At 44.3% G+C, this 24,486-nt stretch overlaps 1 protein-coding gene across 10 annotated transcripts in view; it reads left to right on the forward strand.

Annotated features, from left to right (window-relative positions):
* LOC119962054 (solute carrier family 35 member F5-like) overlaps positions 1–24,486 on the forward strand; it is a 200,273-nt gene that overhangs the window by 119,822 nt on the left and 55,965 nt on the right. For 8 of the 10 annotated variants that reach the window (XM_038789851.1, XM_038789846.1, XM_038789854.1 and 5 more), the window contains one exon: positions 23,011–23,061. The exons of the other annotated variants lie outside the window; for them this stretch is intronic. In XM_038789851.1, the coding sequence (XP_038645779.1) occupies positions 23,011–23,061 (51 nt within the window). The remainder of the gene's footprint in view (positions 1–23,010; positions 23,062–24,486) is intronic. 10 annotated transcript variants of the gene reach the window in all.

A 24,486-nucleotide genomic window follows, 5' to 3' on the forward strand; every position in this document is an offset into this window, starting at 1 on the left:
CGACTAGCCATAGCCCGTCGACTGCCCGCCCCAGGCCAGCGCCCCCCGCCCGACCCAGTCCCCACAGCGACAACACCTCACCTCTGTCCCCCCAGGCTAGGAACCCTCCTAGCCGCGAACTGTCCTCCATTGTACTTCCGTGGGTCAGCTAACTTCTGCTGACCCCGGAAACTCCCGCCAAAAACCCGACCCCTCCCAAAGTGGGATCATCCCCATCCTGTCCCTCCTCCAGGCACCGCTCCAGCGCAGGGAAGAACCAGTTAAGACCACGCCCCCCCGTCATCGTCTCCACCCCCCCCAGCCCCACAACGCGGGAAACCAGAGGAAAGCCCGCGCTTTCGCACTGCCCCACCACACCCTTCTGACGCAGCTCCCAAATACCAGCCCCACTCCACACCCCCAACCCGATATAGAATACAACATACCTCCCCGCAAGATACAAAACTCAAACAATGCCCCCCAACAAAAAACAGAACAACACCCCAATAAATAACCATATCAAAATTACAAAAGTACAGAAAAAGAGAACACAGCAACAGCAGAAACCAACAATAAAGCATTACAACCGACCCTGCAACCCCCAACCCCTAGTTCGAGTCCAGTTTCTCCATCTGCACGAAGGCCCACGACGACTCCGGGGAATCAAAATACTAATGCCGGTCCAAATAAGTTACCCACAGGCGCGCAGGCTGCAACATTCCAAACTTTATCTTCTTCTTGTAGAGCACCTCTTTCGTCCAATTAAATCCGGACCGCCGCTTAGCCATCTCCGCACTCCAATCCTGGTAGATCCGTACTATCCCATTCTCCCAATTGCTGCTCTTCACCTTCTTGGCCCAGCGCAGCACACACTCCCGATCACTGAACCGGTGGAACCTCACCAGCACCGCACGCGGGGGTTCGTCCTCCTTAGGCCTCCTGGCCAGTACCCTGTGGGCTTCCTCCAGCTCCAGGGGCAGATGGAAAGATCCTACCCCCACTAGCGAGTTCAGCATCGTGGCCACGTAGGTTGTCAGATCCGACCCCTCCGCAAGGCCCAAGGTCCTCAGATTTTTCCGCCTCATGCGGTGATCAAGTTCCTCGAAGCGGTCTTGCCACTTCTTGTGGTGTGCCTCGTGCCCCTCCACCTTACTCACGAGGACCACGGCCTCCTCCTCTCGTTCAGTGGCCTGCACCTGGAACGCCTGGATGGCAGCACCCTGGGTCGTCTGAATCTCCGAGAGCTTTTTATTCGTTTCCTGCAGAGAGCTCAGCACCTCAGCCTTGAAATCTGCAAAACAGCGCAGGAGAGCAGCTTGCTGCTCCTGGGCCCACTGCTTCCACTCCTCTGGTGCTCCGCCGGCCGCCATCTTGGAATCCTTCCCCCGTTTTTTTGGGGAGCTGCTGCCATTTTTCCCCCCTTTCCACTCCGAGTTCGAGTCATGAAATGCAGAGGAAGTCGATCAGCACACCTTCTCCCACCGGGAGACGTTGAAAAATTTCCGTTTTGGGCTCTAAAAAGAGCCGAAAAGTCCGTTTGAATCGGGAGCTCCCAAATGTGCGGCTTCCTACGTCATCGCCGCCACCGGAAGTGAGCCCTTTCAACCGTTTCTTGATAACACATGGAGTGAATCTAATTGGCTGGAAACTGGCATATGTGATGCTAGGGACCTCCAGAAGTGACCAAGATGGATCTTCCATTCGGCACTTCTGGTTGAAAATGGTTGTAAATGCTTTGTCATTTGCACAGATGTGCCGGGCAACCCCATTATTGAGGTCTGGAGATATTTGTGGAGCTTCCTCCGCCAATTATTGTTGAATTGCCTACTACCATCCCTGACTGGATGTGGCAGGATAGATATGATCCCTTGGTTGTGGAATCCACTGTTTGGTATGCAACTCGTCCTGTGTTGTAGCTTCACTAGGTTGGCACCTCATTTTTAAGTATACCTGGTGTTGCTCCTGGTTTGCCTCCCATGCAGTTCATTGATCCAGGGTTCATCCGCTGGTTTTCTGGCAATGATAAAATGGAGGATCTGCAGGGCCATGAGGTTACAGATTATGGTTGAGTACAATTCTGGTGCTGCCAATGGCCCACAGCAGCTCATGGATGCCCAGTTTTGAGTTGCTGAATTGTTTAAAATCTACTCCATTTAGCATGGTGGTAGTCCCCCACAATACGATGGAGGGTATCCTCAATATGAAGATGGACTTCATCTCCACACTGATTGTATGGTGGTCACTTCTACAGGTACTGTCTAGCTTAGCTGTATCTAATAATAATTAATAATATTTATTATTGTCACAAGTAGGCTTACATTAACACTACAATGAAATTACTGTGACAATCCTCTGGTCGCCACACTCTAGTGCTTGTTCGGGTACACTGAGGGAGAATTCAGAATGTCCAATTCACCAAACAAGCACATCTTTCAGGATTTGTTGGAGGAAACCGGAGCACCCGGAGGAAACCCACGCGGATGGGGAGAATGTGCATACTCCGCACAGACAGTGACCCAAGCAGGAATCGAACCCAGATCCCAAACCCTGGTGCTGTGAAACAACAGTGCTAACCACTGTGCTACCATGCCGCCACCTGTGATAGATAAATTGGTGAGCACCAAGTCAAGTGGGTTTTTCCCTCATTTTGGTGTTTTCACCATCTCCCACAGACCCAGTCTGTGCTTTAGGACTGAGCCAGCTCAGTCACTAGTGCTTCCAAGCTCTCAGGACTTCACTTTGATTCTCCTCAGTGTTTCATCTATTCTCCGAGGTGCGAAGTCTCTTGGGGTACTTCCGCTAGCATTGGGGCCAGATGACCCTCCAGTTCTCTTTAAGGACCTCCAAATTGTGGAAAAGCAATATAAATCATGGGCATCATTGCTCACGTCTTCCCTCACTTGACCTCTTGCCCCCTTTATTTAGTTTAGAACTGCTCTGCCGCCCTCATTATACAACTCGCCAGAATATTGTTGAAGACCATCCCAAGTATACAGCTCCAATACAGGTGCCTCTGCCATATGAATCACAACCCCAATTCTCCCAGGCCAATATTTAAGCTACACATTCAACTCTCGCCTTATTTACCATCAGACAATTTGCTCGGGTAATAATCCGGAAATGTACCCATCTGCTGTTTTATTTTCACTCTTCTAACTCTGACCTTGTAAGTACAGATGAGTAATCCTTTAAATGGTGATAGAAATTTGTTTATCACTCTCTCAAACTCTGTTTCTTTTTACAACTTATTCTTTGTTTGTCATTTCAATTTCCAATCTAGAAGATATATTCCTAAAACAAATTAACCACAAAATCAGACATTTTCATTACTGTTTTCCATCATTAAACCACTGAAACTGGAGTCCACAAATGTGTACAATAATGCACAAATCCAGAATTTGTTGTCATTGAATTGAGGGCAACGCGGTGGCACATTGGTTAGCACTGCTGCCTCACAGCTCCAGGGACCCGTGTTCGATTATGCCCTTGAGTTATTGTCTCTGTGTAGTTTGCACATTCTCCCCATGTCTGTGTGGGTTTCCACCAGGTGCTCCGGTTTCCTCCCACAGTCGAAAGATGTACAGGCTAGGTGGATTGGCCATGCTAAATTGCCCCTAAGTGTCCAAAGGTTGGGTGGGGTTACAGAGATACAATGAGGGATTGAACATAGGTAGGGTCTCTCTTCCCCCCCACCCACAAATCTTATCAGCTTACCTTCGACACCTAGCTTCTTAAATGGCCTGTCATTAAACTTATATCTGATGTATGGCACCTACTGCCATAAAAAGGGGACATATCTCTGTCAATTCACCTCTTTTGTAGCACTACCGCCTCACACTGCCGAGGGCCCAGGTTTGATCCCGGCTCTGGATCACTGTCCGTGTGGAGTTTGCACATTTTCCTGGTGTTTCGTGGGTTTCGTCCCCACAACCCAAAGATGTGCAGGGTATGTGGATTGGCCACGCTAAATTGCCCCTTAATTGGAAAAAATTAATTGCGTACTCTAAATTTATTTTTAAAAATTCACCTCTTCGTGGAAGAAATTTGGCATAAGTAAGTGGATAGAGTGGCAATCTAATGCTGATTACTACTCCGAGGAAGCTATAGCCCTAGTGTCTGCAGCTGCTGGGTTGTGGAGGTCATAGTTCAGGTTAGATAGAAAAAGTGTCCCAATCAGGGGTCCTGCCAGTTTGGTATCTCTTCTAGTTCTGAACAGTAATCTGGAGGAAAGCAGTTTCTTAAACACACGGTAGCATTGTGGATAGCACAATCGCTTCACAGCTCCAGGGTCCCAGGTTTGATTCCGGCTTGGGTCACTGTCTGTGCGGAGTCTGCACATCCTCCCCGTGTGTGCGTGGGTTTCCTCCGGGTACTCCGGTTTCCTCCCACAGTCCAAAGATGTGAAGGTTAAGTGGATTGGCCATGCTAAATTGCCCTTAGTGTCCAAAATTGCCCTTAGTGTTGGGTGGGGTTACTGGGTTATGGGGATAGGGTGGAGGTGTTGACCTTGGGTAGGATGCTCTTTCCAAGAGCCAGTGCAGACTCGATGGGCCGAATGGCCTCCTTCTGCACCGTAAATTCTATGTAAACAAAGACAAGTTGACTTGTTACATGATCCTCTCCAACTGACAGTTCCAATAAATGTTGTCACAGCTAGTGGATTTCAGGTCCATGCTCTACATGATTAGATTATGGCTGGGTAATTTCCCCTCTCAGCCAGAGTTCATTGTCTGAAGTGATTCCATAGAATGTTTTGTCCCCACCTAGTTGAGTACCCATGCGATTGTCAGAATGTTTTGTGAATTGGAGAGCAAATGTCTCAATCACCCCAAAAGAACAATACACCACAGGAACAGGCCCTTCAGCCCTCCAAGCCTGCTCAGACCATGGTACCTGCCTAAACTAAAACTGTATGCACTTACGGAGTATCCTTCCAATCCCACCTTATTCATATATTTGTCAGGATGCCCCTTAAATGCCCCTATCGTACCTGCTTCCACCATCTCCCCAGGCAGTGCGTTCCATATATTTACCACCCTCTGTGTTTTATTAAAAAAAAATATTTGCCTTGCACATCTGTTCTAAACTTTTCCCCATGCACTTTAAACCCATGTCACCTAGTACTTGATTCTCCTGCCATTGGAAAGAGCATCTGACTATCCACTCTGTCCATGCCACTCATAGTCTTGTAGACCTCTATCAGGTCAACTCTCAACCTCCGGGGCAGCACGGTGGCCTAGTGGTTAGCACAACCGCCTCACGGCGCTGAGGTCCCAGGTTCGATCCTGGCTCTGGGTCACTGTCCGTGTGGAGTTTGCACATTCTCCCCGTGTCTGCGTGGGTTTCACCCCCACAACCCAAAAATGTGCAGGGTAGGTGGATTGGCCACACTAAATTGCCCTTTAATTGGAAAAAATAATTGGGTAATCTAAATTTTAAAAAAAAGGTAAACTCTCAACCTCCGTCGTTCTAGTGACAACAGACTGAGTTCATCTAACCTCTCCTCGTAGCTAATGCCCTGCATACCAGGTAAAATCCTAGTAAACCTCTTCTGTACCCACTGCAAAGCATCCACATCCTTCTGGTAGTGCGGCGACCAGAATTGTATACAATATTCCAAACAAGGCCTAACTAAAGTACTGTACAGCTGCAACATGACTTGCCAATTTTTATATTCAATGCCCCGACCGATGAAGGCCAGCATGCCGTGTGCCTTCTTGACCACCTTATCCACATGCATTTCCACTTTCAGTGATCAGTGGACATGCACGGCCCGATCTCTCTGCCTGTCGGTACTCGCAAGAGTTCTGCCATTTATTGTGTAATTCCCGCATGCATTGGACCTTCCAAAGTGCATTATCTCATACTTGTCCGGATTAAACTCGATCTGCCATTTCTCCGCCCAAGACTCCAACCAGTTTATATGCTGCTGTATCCTCTGACAATCCTCTTCACTATCCGCAACTCCACCAATTTTTGTGTCGTCTGCAAACTTACTAATCAGACCAGTACATTTTCTTCCAAATCATTTATATACACCACGAACAACAAAGGCCCCAGAACTGATCCCTGTTGAACGCCACTAGTCACAGCCTTCCATTCAGAAAAGCACCATTCTACTGCCATCCTATGTCTTCTGTGCCCAAGCCAGTTCTGTATCCAACTTGCCAGCTCTCCCTCCCATGTGACTTCACCTTTTGTACCAGTCTACCATGAGATGCCTTGTCAAAGGCTTTACTGAAGTCCATGTATACAACATCTACTATCTTTTCCTCATCTATTATCTTTATCACTTGCTCAAAAAATTCGATCAAATTAGTGAGGCACAACCTCCCCACAAAACCATGCTGTCCATCACGTCCGTTTGTTTCCAAATGTGAGTAAATCCTGTTTCTAAGAATCTTTTCCATTAATTTCCCTACCATTTAAGGGTACCCGCTTGCTCTTTACATATGATCACCTCCTTCAGGGTGATCATCCTTGATGGAGTTTTCTTGACTCCATTTTAATGATTTTGGAACCTGTAAGGTACAGTACAAAATTTTAGCTATCTTAAAAACTGATTTTCAAGTTACTGGAACGATTCAGTTTTTTTTCCTCTCTATGGTTTTCAACCAGTAAATACAAAGAGCACCACAGCACAGGAACAGGCTGTTTGGCCCTCCAGGCCTGTGCTGATCATGATGCCTGTGTAAACTAAAACCTTCTACACTTTCTGGGTCCGTATCCCTCCTCCCATCCTGTTCATGTATACATAAAGATATTATTGATATTTAACATTCATGCTATTAGTCTTGCTGTAAAAATCCTGGAAAAATTTGCATCTTGTTGAATGAAATGTAAACTGTTTTTTTAGTGGCATACTAATTGCACAATTAACAATCTGACTTGTCCTGAAAAGCTCCTTTTATATTTAAGGAATGTAAATTTTCCATAATACATAAGTTGTACATATCTTTCAAAAAATTAAGTTTGTTTATATTTGTTTTAGTTTCTATTTTAACCATAATTATTTATTTTGCTATCTGAAAATTTGAATTACAAGTGAAGTATATTAAATGCCTTTAACTTGCTGGATTGCTGTTTGCTTACTACTTTAGTTCTGGTTTATGGAGAAAGACACACATACCTTAGCAGAAAGGCTAAGGAATCAAGGGTTTGGATTTGGATTTAATTTGTCGGGTGTATCGAGGTTCAATGAAAGGTATTGTTCTGCATACAATCCACATAGATCGTTCCATACATGAAAAACAAACGACATGCGATAACTACACAAAGTAAATACATAGATACACGCATCGGGTGAAGCATGCAGAGTGTACTGCTGCTCAGAAAAGATGGGTGGAAAGATCAGTTCAGTCTATAAGAGGGTCATTCAGGAGTCTGGCAACAGCAGGGCAGAAACTGTTTTTGAATCTGTTTGTGCGTGTTCTCTGACTTTTGTGTCTCCTGCCCGATGGACGATGTTGGAAGAGAGAATAACCTGGGTGAGAGGGGTCTTTGATTGATTATGCTAGTTATGGGGCGGCACGGAAGTACAGTGGCCAGCACTGTTGCTTCACAGCATCAGGAATCTAGGTTCAATTCCCAGCTTCGGCCACTGTCTGCGCAGAGTCTGCACGTTCTCCCCGTGTCTGCGTGGGTCTCCTCCTGGTGCTCCGGGTTCCTCTCACAAGTCTGAAAAGATGTGCTTGTTAGGTGAATTGGACATTTTCAATTTTTCTCCAAATACCTGAACAGGGGCCGGAGTGTGGCGACTGAGGAATTTTCGCAGTAAGCCTACTTGTGACACTAAAAGATTATATATTTCTTTTAACTTAGAGTACCCAATTAATTTTTTCCAATTAAGCGGCAATTTAGCACGGCCAATCCACCTGTAAGCTTACTTGTGACACTAATAAAGATTATTATTAAAGAAGTAATTATTACAATCCAACTACTCACATTAAACGTGCATGTTTTAGATGGCAACGGACTGTTGGCTATCACGTGCCTCGTGCATGAGTGCAGAAAACTACCATGCAGGTACAGCAGATAATAAAGAAAGCAAATGAAAGTTGGAATTTAAACCGAGAGGAATAGAGTATAAAGGTAAGGAGGTGTTGTTGCAACCGTACAAGGCATTGGTGAGACCGCACGTGGAATATTGTGCACAGTTTTGGTTTCCTTATTTGAGGATAGATATAGTGGCATTGGAGGCAAGAGGTTCACTGGTTTGATTCCAGAGATGAGGGAGGGGTTTGTCTTATGAAGGGAGATTGAGCAGTTTAGGCCTATGCTCTCCAACGTTTAGAAGAATGAGGGGAGATCAAATTGAGGTATAAAGATGATGACAAAAGGGATGGATAAAGTAGATGTGAGCAGATGCTTCCTCTTGTGGGCCATTCTAGAACAAGAGGTCAAAGTCTCAGCATAAAGGGTAGCAAACTTAAAACAGATGAGGAGAAACTACTCCCAAAGTTTGTGAATCCGGAATTCACTATCCCAGAATGCGGTGGATGCTGGGGCAGTGAGTAAAATTTAAGGAGGCATTAGGCATATTTTTAATTAGTAATGGGTTGAAGAGTTACATAGAATGGACAGAATCTGTGGAGATGAGACCATGATGAGATCACCCATGATCGTATTGAATGGTGGAGCAGGCTCGAGAGGCTAAATTGCCTACTCCTGTTTCTGGTTCTTTTTTCTTATGTTCTAAGAAAGAACTGTTCTGTCTCATTCCACCTTCCAGCACTTGGTCTGTAGCCCTCTAGATAACAGCACCTCAAGCACAAATCTGGTGTTTTTCATTGATAAGGGGATTTCTTGAGGAATATGGGGTTATGGGGAGAGTTGGCATGAGAATGGGGATGAGGAACATGTCAGCCATGATCAAATAGCAGAGCAGACTTTTTTTTTGAAAAAGTATTTTTATTAAGGTTTTGCAGAATTTTTCATAATAAAACAGTAGTAACAATAATAACAAAACAAACTAGAGTGAACATTAACATAGTGCAAAAAGAGAATATACAATAACAATTAAATAGACATTACCACACACGACTCAGTCTTCCCACACCATTCCAATGAAGCACTCACACCCCCCCCCACCTACGGATTGCTGCTGCTGCTGACATTTTAATTTTCCCCGCGAAAGTCGACGAACGGCTGCCACCTCCTAGAGAACTCGAGCATAGACCCTCTTAAGGCAAACTTTATTTTCTCGAGGCTGAGAAACCCAGCCATGTCGTTAACCCAAGTCTCTACACTCGGGGGCTTTGAGTACCTCCACATTAATAAAATCCGTTTCCGGGCTACTCGGGAGGCAAAGGCCAAGACGTCTGCCTCTTTCGCCCCTGAACTCCTGGGTCTTCTGACACTCCAAAGATCACTATCTCTGGACTCGGCACCACCCATGTGTTAAGCACCTTGGACATTGCCCTCACGAAGCCTGCCAGAACTCTGTAAGCTCCGGGCATGCCCAAAACATGTGGACATGGTTTGCAGGGCTGCCCTTGCACCTCATACAACTGTCTTCTACCCCAAAAAACTTGCTCATTCTCACTGCCGTCATGTGTGCCCGGTGGACTACCTTAAATTGAATTAGACTGAGCCAGGCACATGATGAGGAGCAATTAACCCTGCCCAGGACCTCTGCCCACAGACCCACTTCCAACTCTTCACCTAGCTCCTCCTCCCACTTGCCCTTCAGCTGCTCCACCGGGGTTTCCTCTGCCTCCTGTAGTTCCTGGTAGATATCCGACACATTCCCCTCCCCCACCCAGGTGCCGGAGACCACCTGTCCTGTATCCTCAGTGGCGGCAGCATCGGAAAGGCCACAACCTGTTTTTTCAGGAAGGCTCGTATTTGCAGATATTTAAAGGCGTTTCCTGGAGGAAGATTAAATTTGTCCTCTGGCGCCTTCAAACTGGGAAAGCTTCCGTCTATGAACATATCTCCCATCCTTCTGATGCCTGCCCTCTGCCAGCTCTGGAACCCACCATCCATCCTACCCGGGACAAACCTGTGGTTGTTACATATCGAGGTCCAGACCGACGCTCCCTCCACCTTCTTGTACCTCCTCTCCTCCCAGATCCGCAGTGTCGCCACCCACCGGACTTGTGGAGTAAGGGGTCAGCGAGAACGGCAAAGGAGCCGTTATCAAGGCTCCCAGACTAGTATCTTTAAATGATGCCACCTCCAGCTGCTCCCCCCCCCCCCCCCCCCCCATTGCCCGCTTCCTAATCATAGCTATATTGGCCACCGAGTAGTAGTTGCGAAAGTTCGGCAGCACCAACCCCCCCCCCAACTGCGCTCCAAAAGCGATCTCCTTACTCGTGGGGTCTTATTTGGCCACACAAAGCCCAAAATGATCCTACTCACCCGATTTTAAAAAAGGCCTCCGGGATGAAGATGGGGAGGCACTGAAAGACGAACAAAAATCTGGGGAGGACAGTCATTTTCACGGTCTGCACCCTCCCTGTCAGTGACAGCGGGAGCATGTCCCACCTTTTAAAGTCCCCTTCCATTTGCTCCACCAACCGGGTCAGGTTGAGCCTGTGCAGGGCATCCCATTTCCTGGCCACCTGTATACCCAGGTAACAAAAACTTTTCTCTACCATCCTGAGCGGTATCTCTTTCAGTCTCTCCTCCAGCCCCTTGGCTTGGATCACAAACAACTTGCTCTTTCCCATGTTCAATTTGTACCCCTGAAAAACTACCAAAATCCCTCGGGATCCGCAGAACCTCCCCCATTCCCTCCACAGGGTCCGAAATGTACAGGAACAAATCATCCGCGTATAGATGTTTCCCCCCCCGCCAGTTCCTCAAGGCTCTCAGCACCATAGCTAGCGGTTCTATAGCTAGGGCAAATAGTAACGGGGAGAGGGGCACCCCGCCTCGTTCCCCGGTGAAGCTCGAAGTACCCCTCAGCCGGATCGTACATACACTTGCTACAGGCGCCTGGTACAACAATTTCACACAGCCAATAAAGCCCTCACGAAACCCAAACATCCCCAGCGTTTCCCCACAGGTACTCCCACTCCACCCGGTAAAGGCTTTCTCTGCGTCCATCGCTTTACCACCTCTGCCTCCCCTCCCTCTGAGGGCATCATAATAATCTTCAAAAGTCCCCTGACATTGGTATTGAGTTGTCTGCCTTTAACAAACCCAGTCTGGTCATCCTCTATCACCCTGGGACGCAATCTTCAATTCTTGTGGCCAGAATTGTAGCTAGCAATTTGGCATCCACGTTTAAAAGCAAAATCGGCATGTATGACCCGTAATGTTCCGGGTCCTTCCCTCGTTTAAGAATGAGTGAGATTAAGGCCTGTGACATTGTTGGGGGAGGGTTCCTTTCTCTCTCTCGCCTCATTGAAGGCCCTCATCAGGAGTGGGCTCAATATTTCTGAAATTTTCTTACAGAATTCTACCAGGTAACCATCCGGCCCTGGGGCCTTACCCGATTGCATGCCCTCTATGCCCTTGACAATCTCCTCCAATTCAATCGGAGCCCCCAGCCCCTCCACCAGGTCCTCTTCCACCTTTGGAAACGTCAACTGGTCCAAACATTGCCTCATCCCTTCCGCTCCCGTCGGGGGCTCCAACTCGTATAGTTTACTATAGAATTCCTTAAAGACTCAGTTCACCCCCCCCCCCCTTCTTTACTCCCCCGATTTCTCTGGCTCCCTCCCTCTTTCGCAGTTGGTGTGCCAGCATTCTACTCGCTTTCTACCCGTACTCATAGACAGCCCCCGTTGCCTTCCTCAGCTGTGCTACCGCTTTCCCTGTGGTCAGCAGTTCAAACTCCGCCTGCAGACATGCCGCTCCCTCAGTAGCCCAGCCTCGGGGGCCTCCGCGTATCTCCTGTCCACTCGGAGTATCTCCTTCACCAGTCTCTCCCTCTCCACTCTTTCTCTCTTTTCCCTATGGGAGCGAAATTGAGATGAACTGCCTTCAGAGCCTCCCAGACCGTTGCCGCTGCTACCTCACCCGTATCATTTGTTTCCAGGTAATCCTGGATGTTCCTGCTAATCCGCCCGCAAACCTCTTTGTCCGCCAGCAGCCCCACATCCAGTCTCCAAAGTGGGCGCTGCCCCCTCTCTCCTCACTAAGCCGCAGGTCCACCCAGTGCGGGGCATGGTCCGAGACTGTGATTGCTGAGTAATCTGTCCCCGCCACCTTTGGGATTAACGCCCTGCTCAAGACAAAGAAGTCTATGCGGGAATAAACCTTATGAACGCGGGAGAAAAAAGAGAACTCCTTCGCTCTCGGCCATGTGAACCTCCAGGGATCCCCCCCATCTGCTGCTCCATAAAGCCCTCCAATTTCTTTAGCCACTGCCGGTCGCTTCCCTGTCCTGGACTTCAATCGGTCCAGCTCGGGGTCAATGGCTGTGTTAGTCTCCCCCATGATCCGGTTGTGTGACTCTAAGTCCGGGATTTTGCCTGGCATGCATCTCATAAATTCCACATCATCCAAATTCGGAGCGTAGACGTTCACAAACACCACCCAGACCCCCTCCCACTTTCCACTCACCATTATATACCTGCCCCCCCTTATCTGCCACAATTCTCCCAGCCTCAAATGCCACACCCTTACTGATCAGAATTGCTATGCCCCTGGTCTTCGAATCCAGTCCTGAATGGAACACCTGGCCTACCCATCCCTTTCTCAATCTCGTGTGATTTGCGAGCTTTAAATGTTACTCCTGAAGCATTGCTACGTCTGCCTTTAACCCCTTTAGATGCGCAAACATGCGCACTCTTTTGACCGGCCCATTCAAACCCCTCACATTCCATGTGATCAGCCTGGTAGGGGGATCAACCCCACCCCCGCCGACTAGCCATCGCCCTTTTTTGGCCAACCTCGAGCCCGCGCCTTTCGCTTCCTCAAGCGCACCCATAGGGAGCCATTGCCCCCGACCCTCAATTGGGACCCCTCAATTGATACCTCCTCTGTCAGCAAAGCAGCACCCCCCCCCCCCCCCCCCAACTGGCCGGACCCCTCTCCCCACATGAATAAACCAATTAAACTATCTCTCCAGCCCCAGTGAGTAAATAGTAATACAAAACAAAAAATAAACAGAAGACCCTAACATTGCCCCATGAGGAAACACTTGTTGAACCAAGGCTCCAAAACCCGAAAAATAGCACAAAGTACAGGGCCCCCTTCGTATCTCAAGTTTGCCGAAAACACTGCACCCTCCAGCCACCACCACAGCCCTTACACCCACCCAACATGTATACAATCTTATATTAGAAACGGTACCGTGTTACCCAGCCCCACCGCAGCATTCCACCAAAGCTTAACTGTCCTTTAATTCGAGTCCAGCTTTTCTTGTTTGACGAATGACCACGCCTCGTCCGGCGTCTCAAAATAGTGATGCCGTTCCTTGTACGTGACCCATAGCCTCGCTGGGTGTAGGATCCCAAATTTCACGCCCTTGCTGAAGAGGGTCGCCTTCATCCGGTTGAATCCAGCACGCCTCTTGGCCAGCTCCGCACCCAGGTCCTGGTAGATGCGTATCACGCTGTTCTGCCACCTGCTGCTCTGTTCTTTTTTTGCCCACCGCAAGACAAGTTCCCTTGTCCGAGAAGCAATGAAATCTTACCACCATGGTCGTCGGTGGTTCATTTGCCTTGGGCTTCCTTGTGAGGGCTCTGTGTGCTCCGTCCAGCTCCGGGGGTCGAGGGAATACCCCCGTCCCTATCAGCGTCTTCAGCATCTTGAACACTAATGCTCTGGCATTCGACCCCTCCACACCTTCGGGGAGGCCCACAATTCTCAAGTTCTGTCTCCTGGACCTATTTTCTAGGTCCACCAGCCTCTCCTGCCACTTCTTGTGGAGGTCATCCTGCGCCTCCACCTTAAGGGCCAATACGACCAACTCGTCCTCATGGTCGGATAACTTTTTCTCCATCTCCTTAATCGCTTTCCCTTGTGTCGCCTGAGTTGCGTTCATTTGGTCTATTGATGCCTTCATCGGGGCCAGTATGTCCTTTTTAAGATCAGCAAAGCAGTCCCTAAGGAACTCCTGTTGCTCCTGTGCCCACCTCGCCCATGCACCCTGGTCTATACCGGCCGCCATGCCGTGTCTCGGCGCCCGCTCCGCACGCCTCTGTCTGTTGGGACTTAAACGCTTCACCCGGCCACTCCTGGTCCAGCTATCCATACAACAGAGAGGGAATCCTTTTGGCAGTGTTCACTTCACCAATCTGCCCCAAAAGGTCCGTGAAAACTCCTGAAAAAAGGTTTAAGAGTCCGTTCCAGACGGGAGCTGCCGAATGCGCGACCTACTCCTCCATGGCCGCCACGGGAAGTCTCGTCACCGCATCTTCAGTGGCCTTTGCGAGATCTTTTCGCAGCTGTTCCCCTTGCTGCTGGAATTCAGCTTTAATAAAGGCCCTCAAATCAGCTTGAAGCCTTTAAGCTTGCCGTTCCCCCGCCTGCATGTTTGAAGAGGCTTTTGTCTTTGCTGCAGCACCAGCCAAATTCCTCACTGTTTCTGCCAGGTCTGGTAACTAAGAAACATCCCATTCCTGGGGGAAAGTACTCCTCCAACATTCACCTACATCTTTTCATCAAAATTCCACCCCGTATTGATTAAAAAGAGCTCTTTTCTGTAACTTTGGGCAGGAGCTGCTTTGTATGTTACCGCTTACTCCATGGTCCACACCAGAAGTCTTAGCAGAGCAGACTCGATGGGCCGAATGGTCTACTTCTGCTCCTGTATCAATACTCTTTGCCACCCGTGCTACTTGTCGTGAAACAGCATCTGGCATTCAGTATTTAACTTTGTTGTTCAATAATGGTTACTTGGCTGAGGTAGTGGACGGCTGCTGCTATTTGTGACTTTATACCCCACCATAAATGTCTCTACAGCTACATGAGTGATTTAATAAGCTATTGATAATTAGCTAGCACCTTCATTTAAATGCAAGTCTTATAAGGTTCATGTCACCAGATTGTTCAGCTAAGAAGTACTCAAGCTTGCCCTCCAGTCTACACATTACTTCCCTTCATTGCCACTAATTTATATTCTGAGATTCAGCCAGTGCACGCTCCTCAAACTACTGAGTGCTTCTTGCATATTGGAGTGATGATGCACAGTACTCTGAACCACTTAATTTATGTGATACAGGGTCATGTTCTTGGAGTATTTTCTATGTGGTCAAACACTTCTTGTGAATAATCCGCTTAAGTTATGCGCTTAAATGAGCATAACTCCACTTATTTGATCATTCAATTTTAACACCGTAAAATAGAAATTTAGTGCTATTTAGATCATTCAGATTAAATTATTGTAGTTTTTTGTGCAGCGATTGGCTGAATTATGGAAGTGGACAATATAAACTTTGGTTTACTTATTCATGAAATGGAAATTCTATGGAACTGCAGTGGAATGGGCATTGTACCCACCTTGGACTTCTGACGCTGATCCGTCGATGGGATCCTATGTTTCGCTGGCAACGCACTTGCACGCACTGATTTCCCGACAGTGTGGGCTGCCCACAATGGGAAACCATATTGGCCAGCTGCCGGGTGGAGAATCCTGCTGCACGCAGGGGCGCACTGCACCAGAAAACTTGTGCGGCGGGTCGGAGAATCTCGCTGAAGGAATTTTGAGCTTGGTGAATTGGCTAAGTCCAGTCATTTTTGTAGTTTAAAATTGAATCCCTAAGCCTCGCTCCTCTACTCCCATAGCACCTTTTGACATTAGAAACACATTGGTCTGCAAGTGTTCAACATTGCTATTTTGTTAATGGCAAAGAATATAGAATATATTGTTTTTTACAACTAGCATGTAATTTCAATGTGACTTCCCACTTAGGATATTGAACATGCCTGTACTTTCACTTTGAAGGTAGAGGGGAACCAAGGAAACATTCAACACCTGATTCCCTTTGCTTGCCCACAGTTCTGCTGTCTGAAATCATGGCGTGATAGAGTGTCTGCAAGGTTAAACCAATGAAGGGGGAAAAACTAACAGGATAGAAACAAATTTGCAGTCCTGAACTTGGGGGAGGACTTCATTCTGCCCAACCACCTCCGTGCTTTCACTCTTTGAGATTTTCAGCATGCCCAGATGTATTTAATAGTTTAGAGTTGCAGAGCTCAGCTCCTTTGCAGTTTTCTTTTTATGTGTTTCTTTGGTCTGCAAGGTAGTAGAATAAGTGTTGAGATGTTATAAATTTGAAGAGTACATAAAACAGTTGAAAAAAGGAATGGACATTTCCATCGATCCAGAAATGGGGTGGGATTCTCCGGTCCCCCAACTGCGTGTTTCTCAGCGGCACACCTTGTGCTAGCAGAGGGATTCTCTCTTTCCACCACTTGTCAATAGGATTTGCCATTGAAGCCACCCCGCGCTGCCGAGAAAGCAGGGGTGCATTGCCAGAGGGCAATGGAGAATCTCCGGCCGTTAATTTATTACTTGAAGTAGTTCAGCATAATTTCCAACTTTAGTGAAGTGAAAATCAGTAGAATGAAGTGCTGTTGTCTGCTGCAGGACCGTTTTTGTCATCAGTCACTATCTTTAAATCACTCTTAAAGATAGACAAATGACCTGGATGTCTGTGTATGATGATCTGTGTATTACAAAGCAATTCTGAATCAAAGCTACATTAGCTGGATCGTAACTGTTCTTACCCATCAATGTATAACCACAGGAGTATAAGCAATATAAATTAGAAACTATATCCGCAATAGTACCCAAGAAAATAGAAAGAAAATTTTATTTTTTATAAAATATAGTCAACAGATTCCTCCACCTGAATCAATTCTCATTAGCTAAATTGAGCAAGATGTGCAATATATGTTGTGAATATTAAAATAGCACCAGACTTTGATATCCTGTTCATGTCTGATTTAGCTCACTGGGGCTAAATCGCTAGTTTTTAAAGCAGACCAAGCAGGCCAGCAGCACGGTTCGATTCCCGTATCAGCCTCCCCGGACAGGCGCCGGAATGTGGCGACTAGGGGCTTTTCACAGTAACTTCATTGAAGCCTACCCCTGACAAGCGATTTTCATTTCATTTTCATTTTTCATTTCATTTTCATTTTCATGTCTAATCTCACAAGGAGATAAATAATTGGAACTAACATGTTTTTCTGGCAACACAAGTAACAAGAATGGAGAATAGATGCACAACATAGATATTTCTGCACGGAAATTTGTGTTGTCATTCAAATGCAAAGCTGCCACACAAGCAGGCATAATTTTGTTTATGTTGCTATTAAATCTCAATCAAACTATAGCTCGGTGCCAGTATGATCTTGGTTTAACCTATTATTCATCACCTGCTTTGGCAGACATATTCAAGAAGTTCAAAATATTTTCAGATTCGGGTCTCCTCGAGTCTTTAAAGCCAAAAAGAGGTGATGAGCAAGAAACACAAAGTAAAATGGCTGTTTTTTCATATATCCTATCTCTCTCTACCAATCCTTTATCCTTGTTAGTTATGTACCTTTTTCCACCCACTGCCCCAATTTCCTCCCATTGTAGGATTTTCTTGAATCTAAAAGTTAATCTGGGCCCCATTGGTGTTGCTATTGGAAGTTTGCTCTGAGATGCATTTCCCTCCATGTGCTTCCCCTTAATTGGCCTTTACTCCTTTTCTGCAATATGATTGAGGTTCAGAGCTGAGGTTTTCGATCACATCTGTGCCCCACCTACTTTCTGTTTTGCACATTTGCATTCTAGCATGCTGTTTATTTTTGCCTCAATAAAGATTTCAACAAAGTTTACTTTTATTTTAAAAGAAAACTTGCACATATCCAAGCAGTATCAAGCTATGTAAATGATAGACTTACTCTAATGGTGCACAAATCATATCTAAAAAATATTATAATCAAATCAAATATGTATAAAACTGCAATTAATTTAATTAAACAGTTTGGATTTTGGAAGCTATAAAATATTTTGCATACATCAGTTGGAAACTTGCAAGTTATCTAATCAAGTCGTATTTGAACACTGATTAGTGCATTTCACTAATCCTATTTGCCATGAGAATTATTTGCTCCATTCAACTGGTAAAAAAAATATTATAGCCCATTATTTCCATTTTGCCACCGATTAAATGACAATCATTTGAGAGTCTTGGACTTATCTAGTTAGGTCTAGACCAGTGGTTCTCAACCGGGGTCCACATGGACCCTGGGGGTCCATGTAACATTACTGGGGGTTCACACAAAAAAAATACCTAATTGGGGGTCCACAGTGATATTTTAGTGGTCCATAGAGCAATTCTACTTCAGAACAATTGTTATTACTGAGAATCAAGTAGAAGAAAAAAAGTTTGTTTTCATGATGAATATTCACCTTTCTCTCTCTCTCTCTCTCTCTCGCACTGACAAAGGTCAAAGAGAGATTATAATCTATCTAATTTACCTTGAGGGCTGAAGGGGCTCAGAACCAAAAAGGTGCATTGGCTGCGTTTATTTTTGTGGTACTGAATTCTGAGAAAAAAAAATCCATACCGGTTGATGGCAAATGGGTTTATTGTGCTTATTAAATACCCACGGTTGACCTGACGCTTATGCCACGTTTCTCCTTGACAAGTTTAATGAATGATTTAACACAGTAATCACTAGAAACTGTGTATATTTGATATGAATTGGTTATTTTTAGAGTAATTTAATTCAATTTAGTCAGTAAAAAGTTTTTTTCATTACTTTTCATATTAGAATAAGTTTGGCAACGTACGAAAATACCGCTAATCCGTTTCCAACCCTCACGGTAAGGTAGATGGACTTTAGGATTAGTTTACCACGCATATAAGAAGCTTTTTTCTGTGGAATGGCTACGGGGGTCCACAAAAAAAAATTAAGAGGAAAAGGGGTCCATGGGTTAAAAAAGGTTGAGAACTCCTGGTCTAGACTTATCTAGATACCGTCTAAATTTTCCCCATTTCCAAATGAATATATTTGAATGAACTAAATTTACAATAATTAGTCAAATAGCTTTGTCCTCGGGCAGATAGGATGAGAATGTAAGAGTTAATTGAACCAAAGTGGCAGAACAGGAAGAGGTAAGGGCAAAGAGCTGCAGCAGACTGGGAAGAAGGTGGCAGTTGAAAGAGAGAAAAGCCAAATGGAAAAAAGAGCGTCTGTGGCAGGAGTTAGTAGGATTTTGGCATGCTCTTGTCAGCAATGAAGAAGGAGAAACCAGCTCAGTGGGAATGTAAAATGTTTGGTTGGTGAGGGTAGGGCTTGTTGCATGTAGATATCTTGTTTAATTTATGGAATGTTTGGTCAGAAACAAGTAAGCTTGCTATTTCCTATTTCTTCAGTATTTAAAACATTCTAAAATTAAATTAAAAATTGTTCTTCACCCCAGTCTTCCTGAAGGTAAATTCCAAAACCCAATACGAAACAGAACCTGAGCTCATCATCTTGTAGCACTAAGTACGTTGTCACAGGTGCTGTCTTTTTGATCGGATAACGTACCAAGGTCTGAACTACATATTCCGGTATATAAAATGTTTCATGGCACTGATTGAACCCTGGAGGTCAAAATTTATCCCTCAGCCAGCACAACAAAAACAAAGGGTAGCGCGCTGGTTAGCACAGTTGCTTCACAGCTCCAGGGTCCCTGGTCCGTTTCCTGGCTTGGGTCACGGATTCTGCACGGTCTCCCCCTGTCTGCGTGTGTTTCATCTTAATGCTCTGGTTTCCTCCCACAGTCCAAAGATGTGTAGGTTAGGTGGATTGGCCATGATAAATTGTCCTTGGTGTCCAAAAATGATTAGGCGGGGTTACTGGGTTATGGGGATAGGATAGGCTTAAGTGGGGTGCTCTTTCCAAGGGCCGGTGCAGACTCGATGGGCCAAAGGGCCTCCTTCTGTACTATAAATTCTGTGATTCTATGAAATTAATCTCCTTTGTTATTTTTGCATAGATATGCTTCCATGTTTGTCAATATAATAATCATAATTAATTGACTGTGAAACAATTTGGGACATCCTGAGATCATGAAAGGCACTATATAAATGCCAGTTCTTAAATTATATTTGGATTTACTTATCCGGCGTTACAAACCCTTTTGGATTCTCATTCCCAGCAAAACCAATTGAATCATTAGTGAGCAACATCCACTCCTGACCTTATGACAGAAGATAGGTCTTTCTTGGAGCAACTAAAAATGGATAGGCCAAGGATGCTGTCCTATGAAACTCCTATAGCAATGTCTTGGGTCTGCAGTAATTGTTCTCTGCTCACCATCAAAAAGTCCGATAACACTACAGGACCTTTTCGCCAGTAAAAGAAAATCACAGCTTTGTTAGGACTCACTTGAAATACTCAATCAAATACTGTTTTGTTGTTGAGGGCAATTATTCTCACCTCTCTGTTTGCATTTAGTTCTTCTATCTACGTCCGGAAAAATGCTGTCAAGGTTTGGAGCTAAGTACTTCTGAAGAAACCCAAACTGAGTTAGTGACCAGATTATTAATGAATGCATATTACTTGATGACTGTATTGATTACTTAATCAGTTGCTTTACTGACAATTGGAAGGAAGCTGATAACAGTGGTAACTGGTTGATCTAAATTTGTCCTGCTTTTGTGAATTGCGTATATGAGGGCAATTTTCTATTGTTAGGTAAATGCTGGTGTCGTAGCTACACTGGAAAGTCTTGGCTAGACCAGCTGCACAGACCTTAAGCACTACAGCCGGGGTGTTGTCAAGAGCCTGTGGTCTTCACTGTATCGAGTGTACCCACTTTCCTTTACATCATGTGGAGTGAACTGATTTGGCTGGATGGAGACCACCTCTAGAGTAGGTTGTAGCATCACTCATTTGGCATTTTGGATGAAGGTACTTAAAAACCCCTTCCAACCTGTCCCTTACACTGGTGCCAAAATCATTTGTGCCTGTGGTTAGGGATTTTCATGAGAGCCTTTTGCTCCTGTTATTTTTCTGATTGCCCACCACTTTTCAAAAAGTTATGATAGAGCCTTACAACCTAGCTTTGATTTGTTAGGTTATGAAACTCTTTAGTTCTCTCTGTAACCATCTGCATTTGGTATTTAGCTTGCAAGTAACCCTATGCTGTAGCCTCAATAGATAGCTATCCAAGCTCCATTAAACCAAGGCTTTGATGATGTAAGGGGTGCATTACAGATTGTGGTGGTTCCAATGTTGTTGTCACTGATGGTCCTACATATAGATGGCCACATTCATGTCTGTATATGTCAAGTTAACATTTTCTGGGGAGAGTAAAATTAGAAACAAACCTTACCATTTACACAAGGTCCTTTTTTTTTTGGCATACGAACTGAATTGAGAAAGAAACATATATCTTGCTATGAAGCAATTATGGTAGAATAGATAAGAAATGAAGTGGCAACATCGATGAATGATGAAACGCATGCAGTAGCGGGTTTTAGAAAAAGTCAGTATGGTTGCAGATCAAGCCTAAAAGAGATTTTTAAATTAGCAGGTTTGTGCCAGAATCTCTTAACTACCAGTGGTAAATTGATTAAATATGTGGACAAATTCAAAAAATTAGTAGGAATAACAACATTATTTTGATAGGAGATTTTAAGTTCCTTATTTGTTAATTGGGATAGTGAGGGAACAGATGGAAGAAAGAGAAGTATATATTCCTAGAAGTTAAAGTATTAATTTCTAAAACATGTGAATATGGAACCAAATCAAGCAGTACATTGAGAGGAATGTTTAGATGTCCATCATTGGACCTGGCTGATAACCAGTACTATCAGGCATCACTGTGTTCTGCTGAGGCCACTTCAGGATCATCGCAAAGAGCAAAGATACCCCCATCTCCAACTTCTTTACTGCTTAAATCTCAGCCTCACTTGACTCTTTCTGACAAAGTGGGAGGAGCTGTTAGATATCTTCTTCCCAAAGGTTAAAATGACATGTTCAGCTACCTGTATTCCTTGTCCTTGCTCACGGTGTCAAACTATTCCTTTGATTCCTTCCTGCCCTAGCCCTGAAATTTCTCACCCATTTCCCCTCATGTAATCTCTCACTTCGTCCTTACTAAACCCCATTCCCATTAATTTGCTTGCCATAAAACTTTCATTTCTGGCCCCCATTGTAAATTATTCCCTCTCCTCAGGTATCACCTCCCTTTCAAAGTTGCATCCTTTTAGAAGTGTAATATTATTTACATGGTGCACCTCAAGGTACTATTTAAAACCTAACTCACAAGAACAATGTTTTTTTAATGTGCAATGTTTCCAAATTTTGCTTAAGAAAATTTTGTCAAATTATTTATTGTAATAGAATTCAAACAATAACACAATTCCTGTTTATTCTGCACTAGCTCCAGCATTTGATATTGTAATACAGCCCATTTAATGTCCTAATTTTTCAAGGTTAAACCACCTCAGCTGGATGCAACTAATCCAAATTTATATGCTAATGCATCAGAACTTATTCTCCAGCTAATCAAGGCATGATTGGCACTGTAATTGATTGTGTGATTTCATCATGAATATGCCAGAAAATGATCAGCCCTGAACTTTAAATTAAGCTAATGCTCGCTGTTGATTGTAATCAGCTGTTGTGCCTTGTTTTCTCCAATGATCTGTGCTTCATCTCCTGATGCTTTTTCTGTTTTTCTTTATTTAATTTCTAGTTGTGTTTGTACTTTAATTTTATGAACGTATGTTAGTACTAATGAACAATATACAGACACCATCTCTAAGCTTCTATGAAGCTGCAGTCCGCCAGTGCTTCTTAGATTTTTCCAGAAACCTATCTGCTCGAGTGTTTTCAGTTTGCAGAGTATTCACAAACCATACTGCGACAGTGCAATAATGTACTGCATTTCTGAAGAGCACTGTACTGAGACAACAATGGAAGGCACTGAGATACAGGTTTAGTGTTGATAGCCTGGATATAGAGAATTGGGTGCTAGTCCCTAAACTTTGATCATCAATTATGCTTTGCATGGATTTGAATTGCAGAAGCTGCATCCTCAAGGTGTTGCCCCATGTCCATATGAACACCCCATTGCTTAGTATTTGTCACATTTCTAACAACCTGGTTCTTCTTTCCTTAATGCCCACGTGACAGCAAGGTGGGACATATCGTCAACCATCCTAGGAGTGTGTGTTGCATCCCTAGGTAAGTTTCCAGGATCGGAAATGCCATCATTATACCAGGAGATTAAAGTTAATCGATATTCAATCATATTATTTCCCCATGAACCCAATGGATTCATGAGTCCAACGCTGTTAGAAGTCCTGTTCTGTCTCGATCTCAAATACCCCTTGTTGACAATAATTATTTCTTGCAGTCTTGTGCTAATCTGACAATATATACTGCCTTCTCCTGTATTCTTTGTTTTGGGCCTTGCTACTTCTGCTTGAAATCTAAAATAGACCTCTTAGTTATTCAACTTTTTAATTTGGTCAGATCTGTTGCCTATTTATAGATCATACCATAGGCCAGTCAACTGAAGAATTCGTTCCAGTGTTGGAACTCATCAATCTAGATTTCCTATTTTACCAAATTTATTGTTTTATTACCGTTCTGTTGTTCTGATTTACTTTTGTTTTTCTGTGTAGTGCAAACAATATCAAGACTATTATGTAAAATTTCTGTTTAAACTTTGAAGACTCTTTGCTTAAATGTGGTAGCAGTCAAAGAATTTTTGATTTCATCAAAGCCATTGTAGCATAGTTGAAATTTTTGTGGAATCGCTAATAATTCTGTCTTAAGTGCAGATATTTCCAAAATGGTTGGAAATAAACGGAACAAGAAAACATGGGAGTGGGTAATGGGTATTATTTAAAAACAACAGCAGAAAGAAAAGTTTTGACATGGGTAAGAGAAGCAAGGAAGCAGTATTAGGCATTTTTGTTTAAAGTAAAATTAATAGTGTATAATCGTAATGAGAACAAAACTAATGGGAATGCTGGAAATTTGAAATAAAAAAGATAAAATACTGGAAATGCTCAAATCTGGCAGTATCTGTGCAAAGAAAAACAGTTAACATTTTGTGTCAGTAAATCTTCAGCATGATCCTATGAGCAGATCAGTAAAATGAGAATCATTAAGTGCGAGGTGTGACCTCTGAGAAGACAGTAGAGGTTTATGAATTTGTAGATAATAAATGGAAATTGCATGAACACCCAGCAAAGAATTGTTGGGTTGTATGACCTGTATTGCAATTTTTATGTTGTGTCTTTAATAAATTGGATTGGCACAGTATTTTGCAAACTGACAGCAATCTAAATCATAGAATCTCAGAAGAAATTCCCTATCAAGTCAATTAAAAAATCTCTTGATTAATATTTTTCCCCATCTTGTTTGAAAACTGCTGACACATTATCGGAGGAACTGGCAGACATTTCTCAGACTAAACATGTATATGAACTGAATTATATGAACTGAATTACCATAAACCACAGATTAGTGTCATACCCTGGATTGATAGCTGATTTTTGTAGAACTGTTAACTTGGCTCCTTTACACTACTATGCTTCCTGACTCTCTTATCGGAACAAGAGTTAGCTCAAGTTATTTAATAAAAATAGTTCTGGAAAA

Source organism: Scyliorhinus canicula, chromosome 2 (genome assembly GCF_902713615.1).
Source record: "Scyliorhinus canicula chromosome 2, sScyCan1.1, whole genome shotgun sequence".
Classification (NCBI taxonomy): Eukaryota; Metazoa; Chordata; class Chondrichthyes; order Carcharhiniformes; family Scyliorhinidae; genus Scyliorhinus; species Scyliorhinus canicula.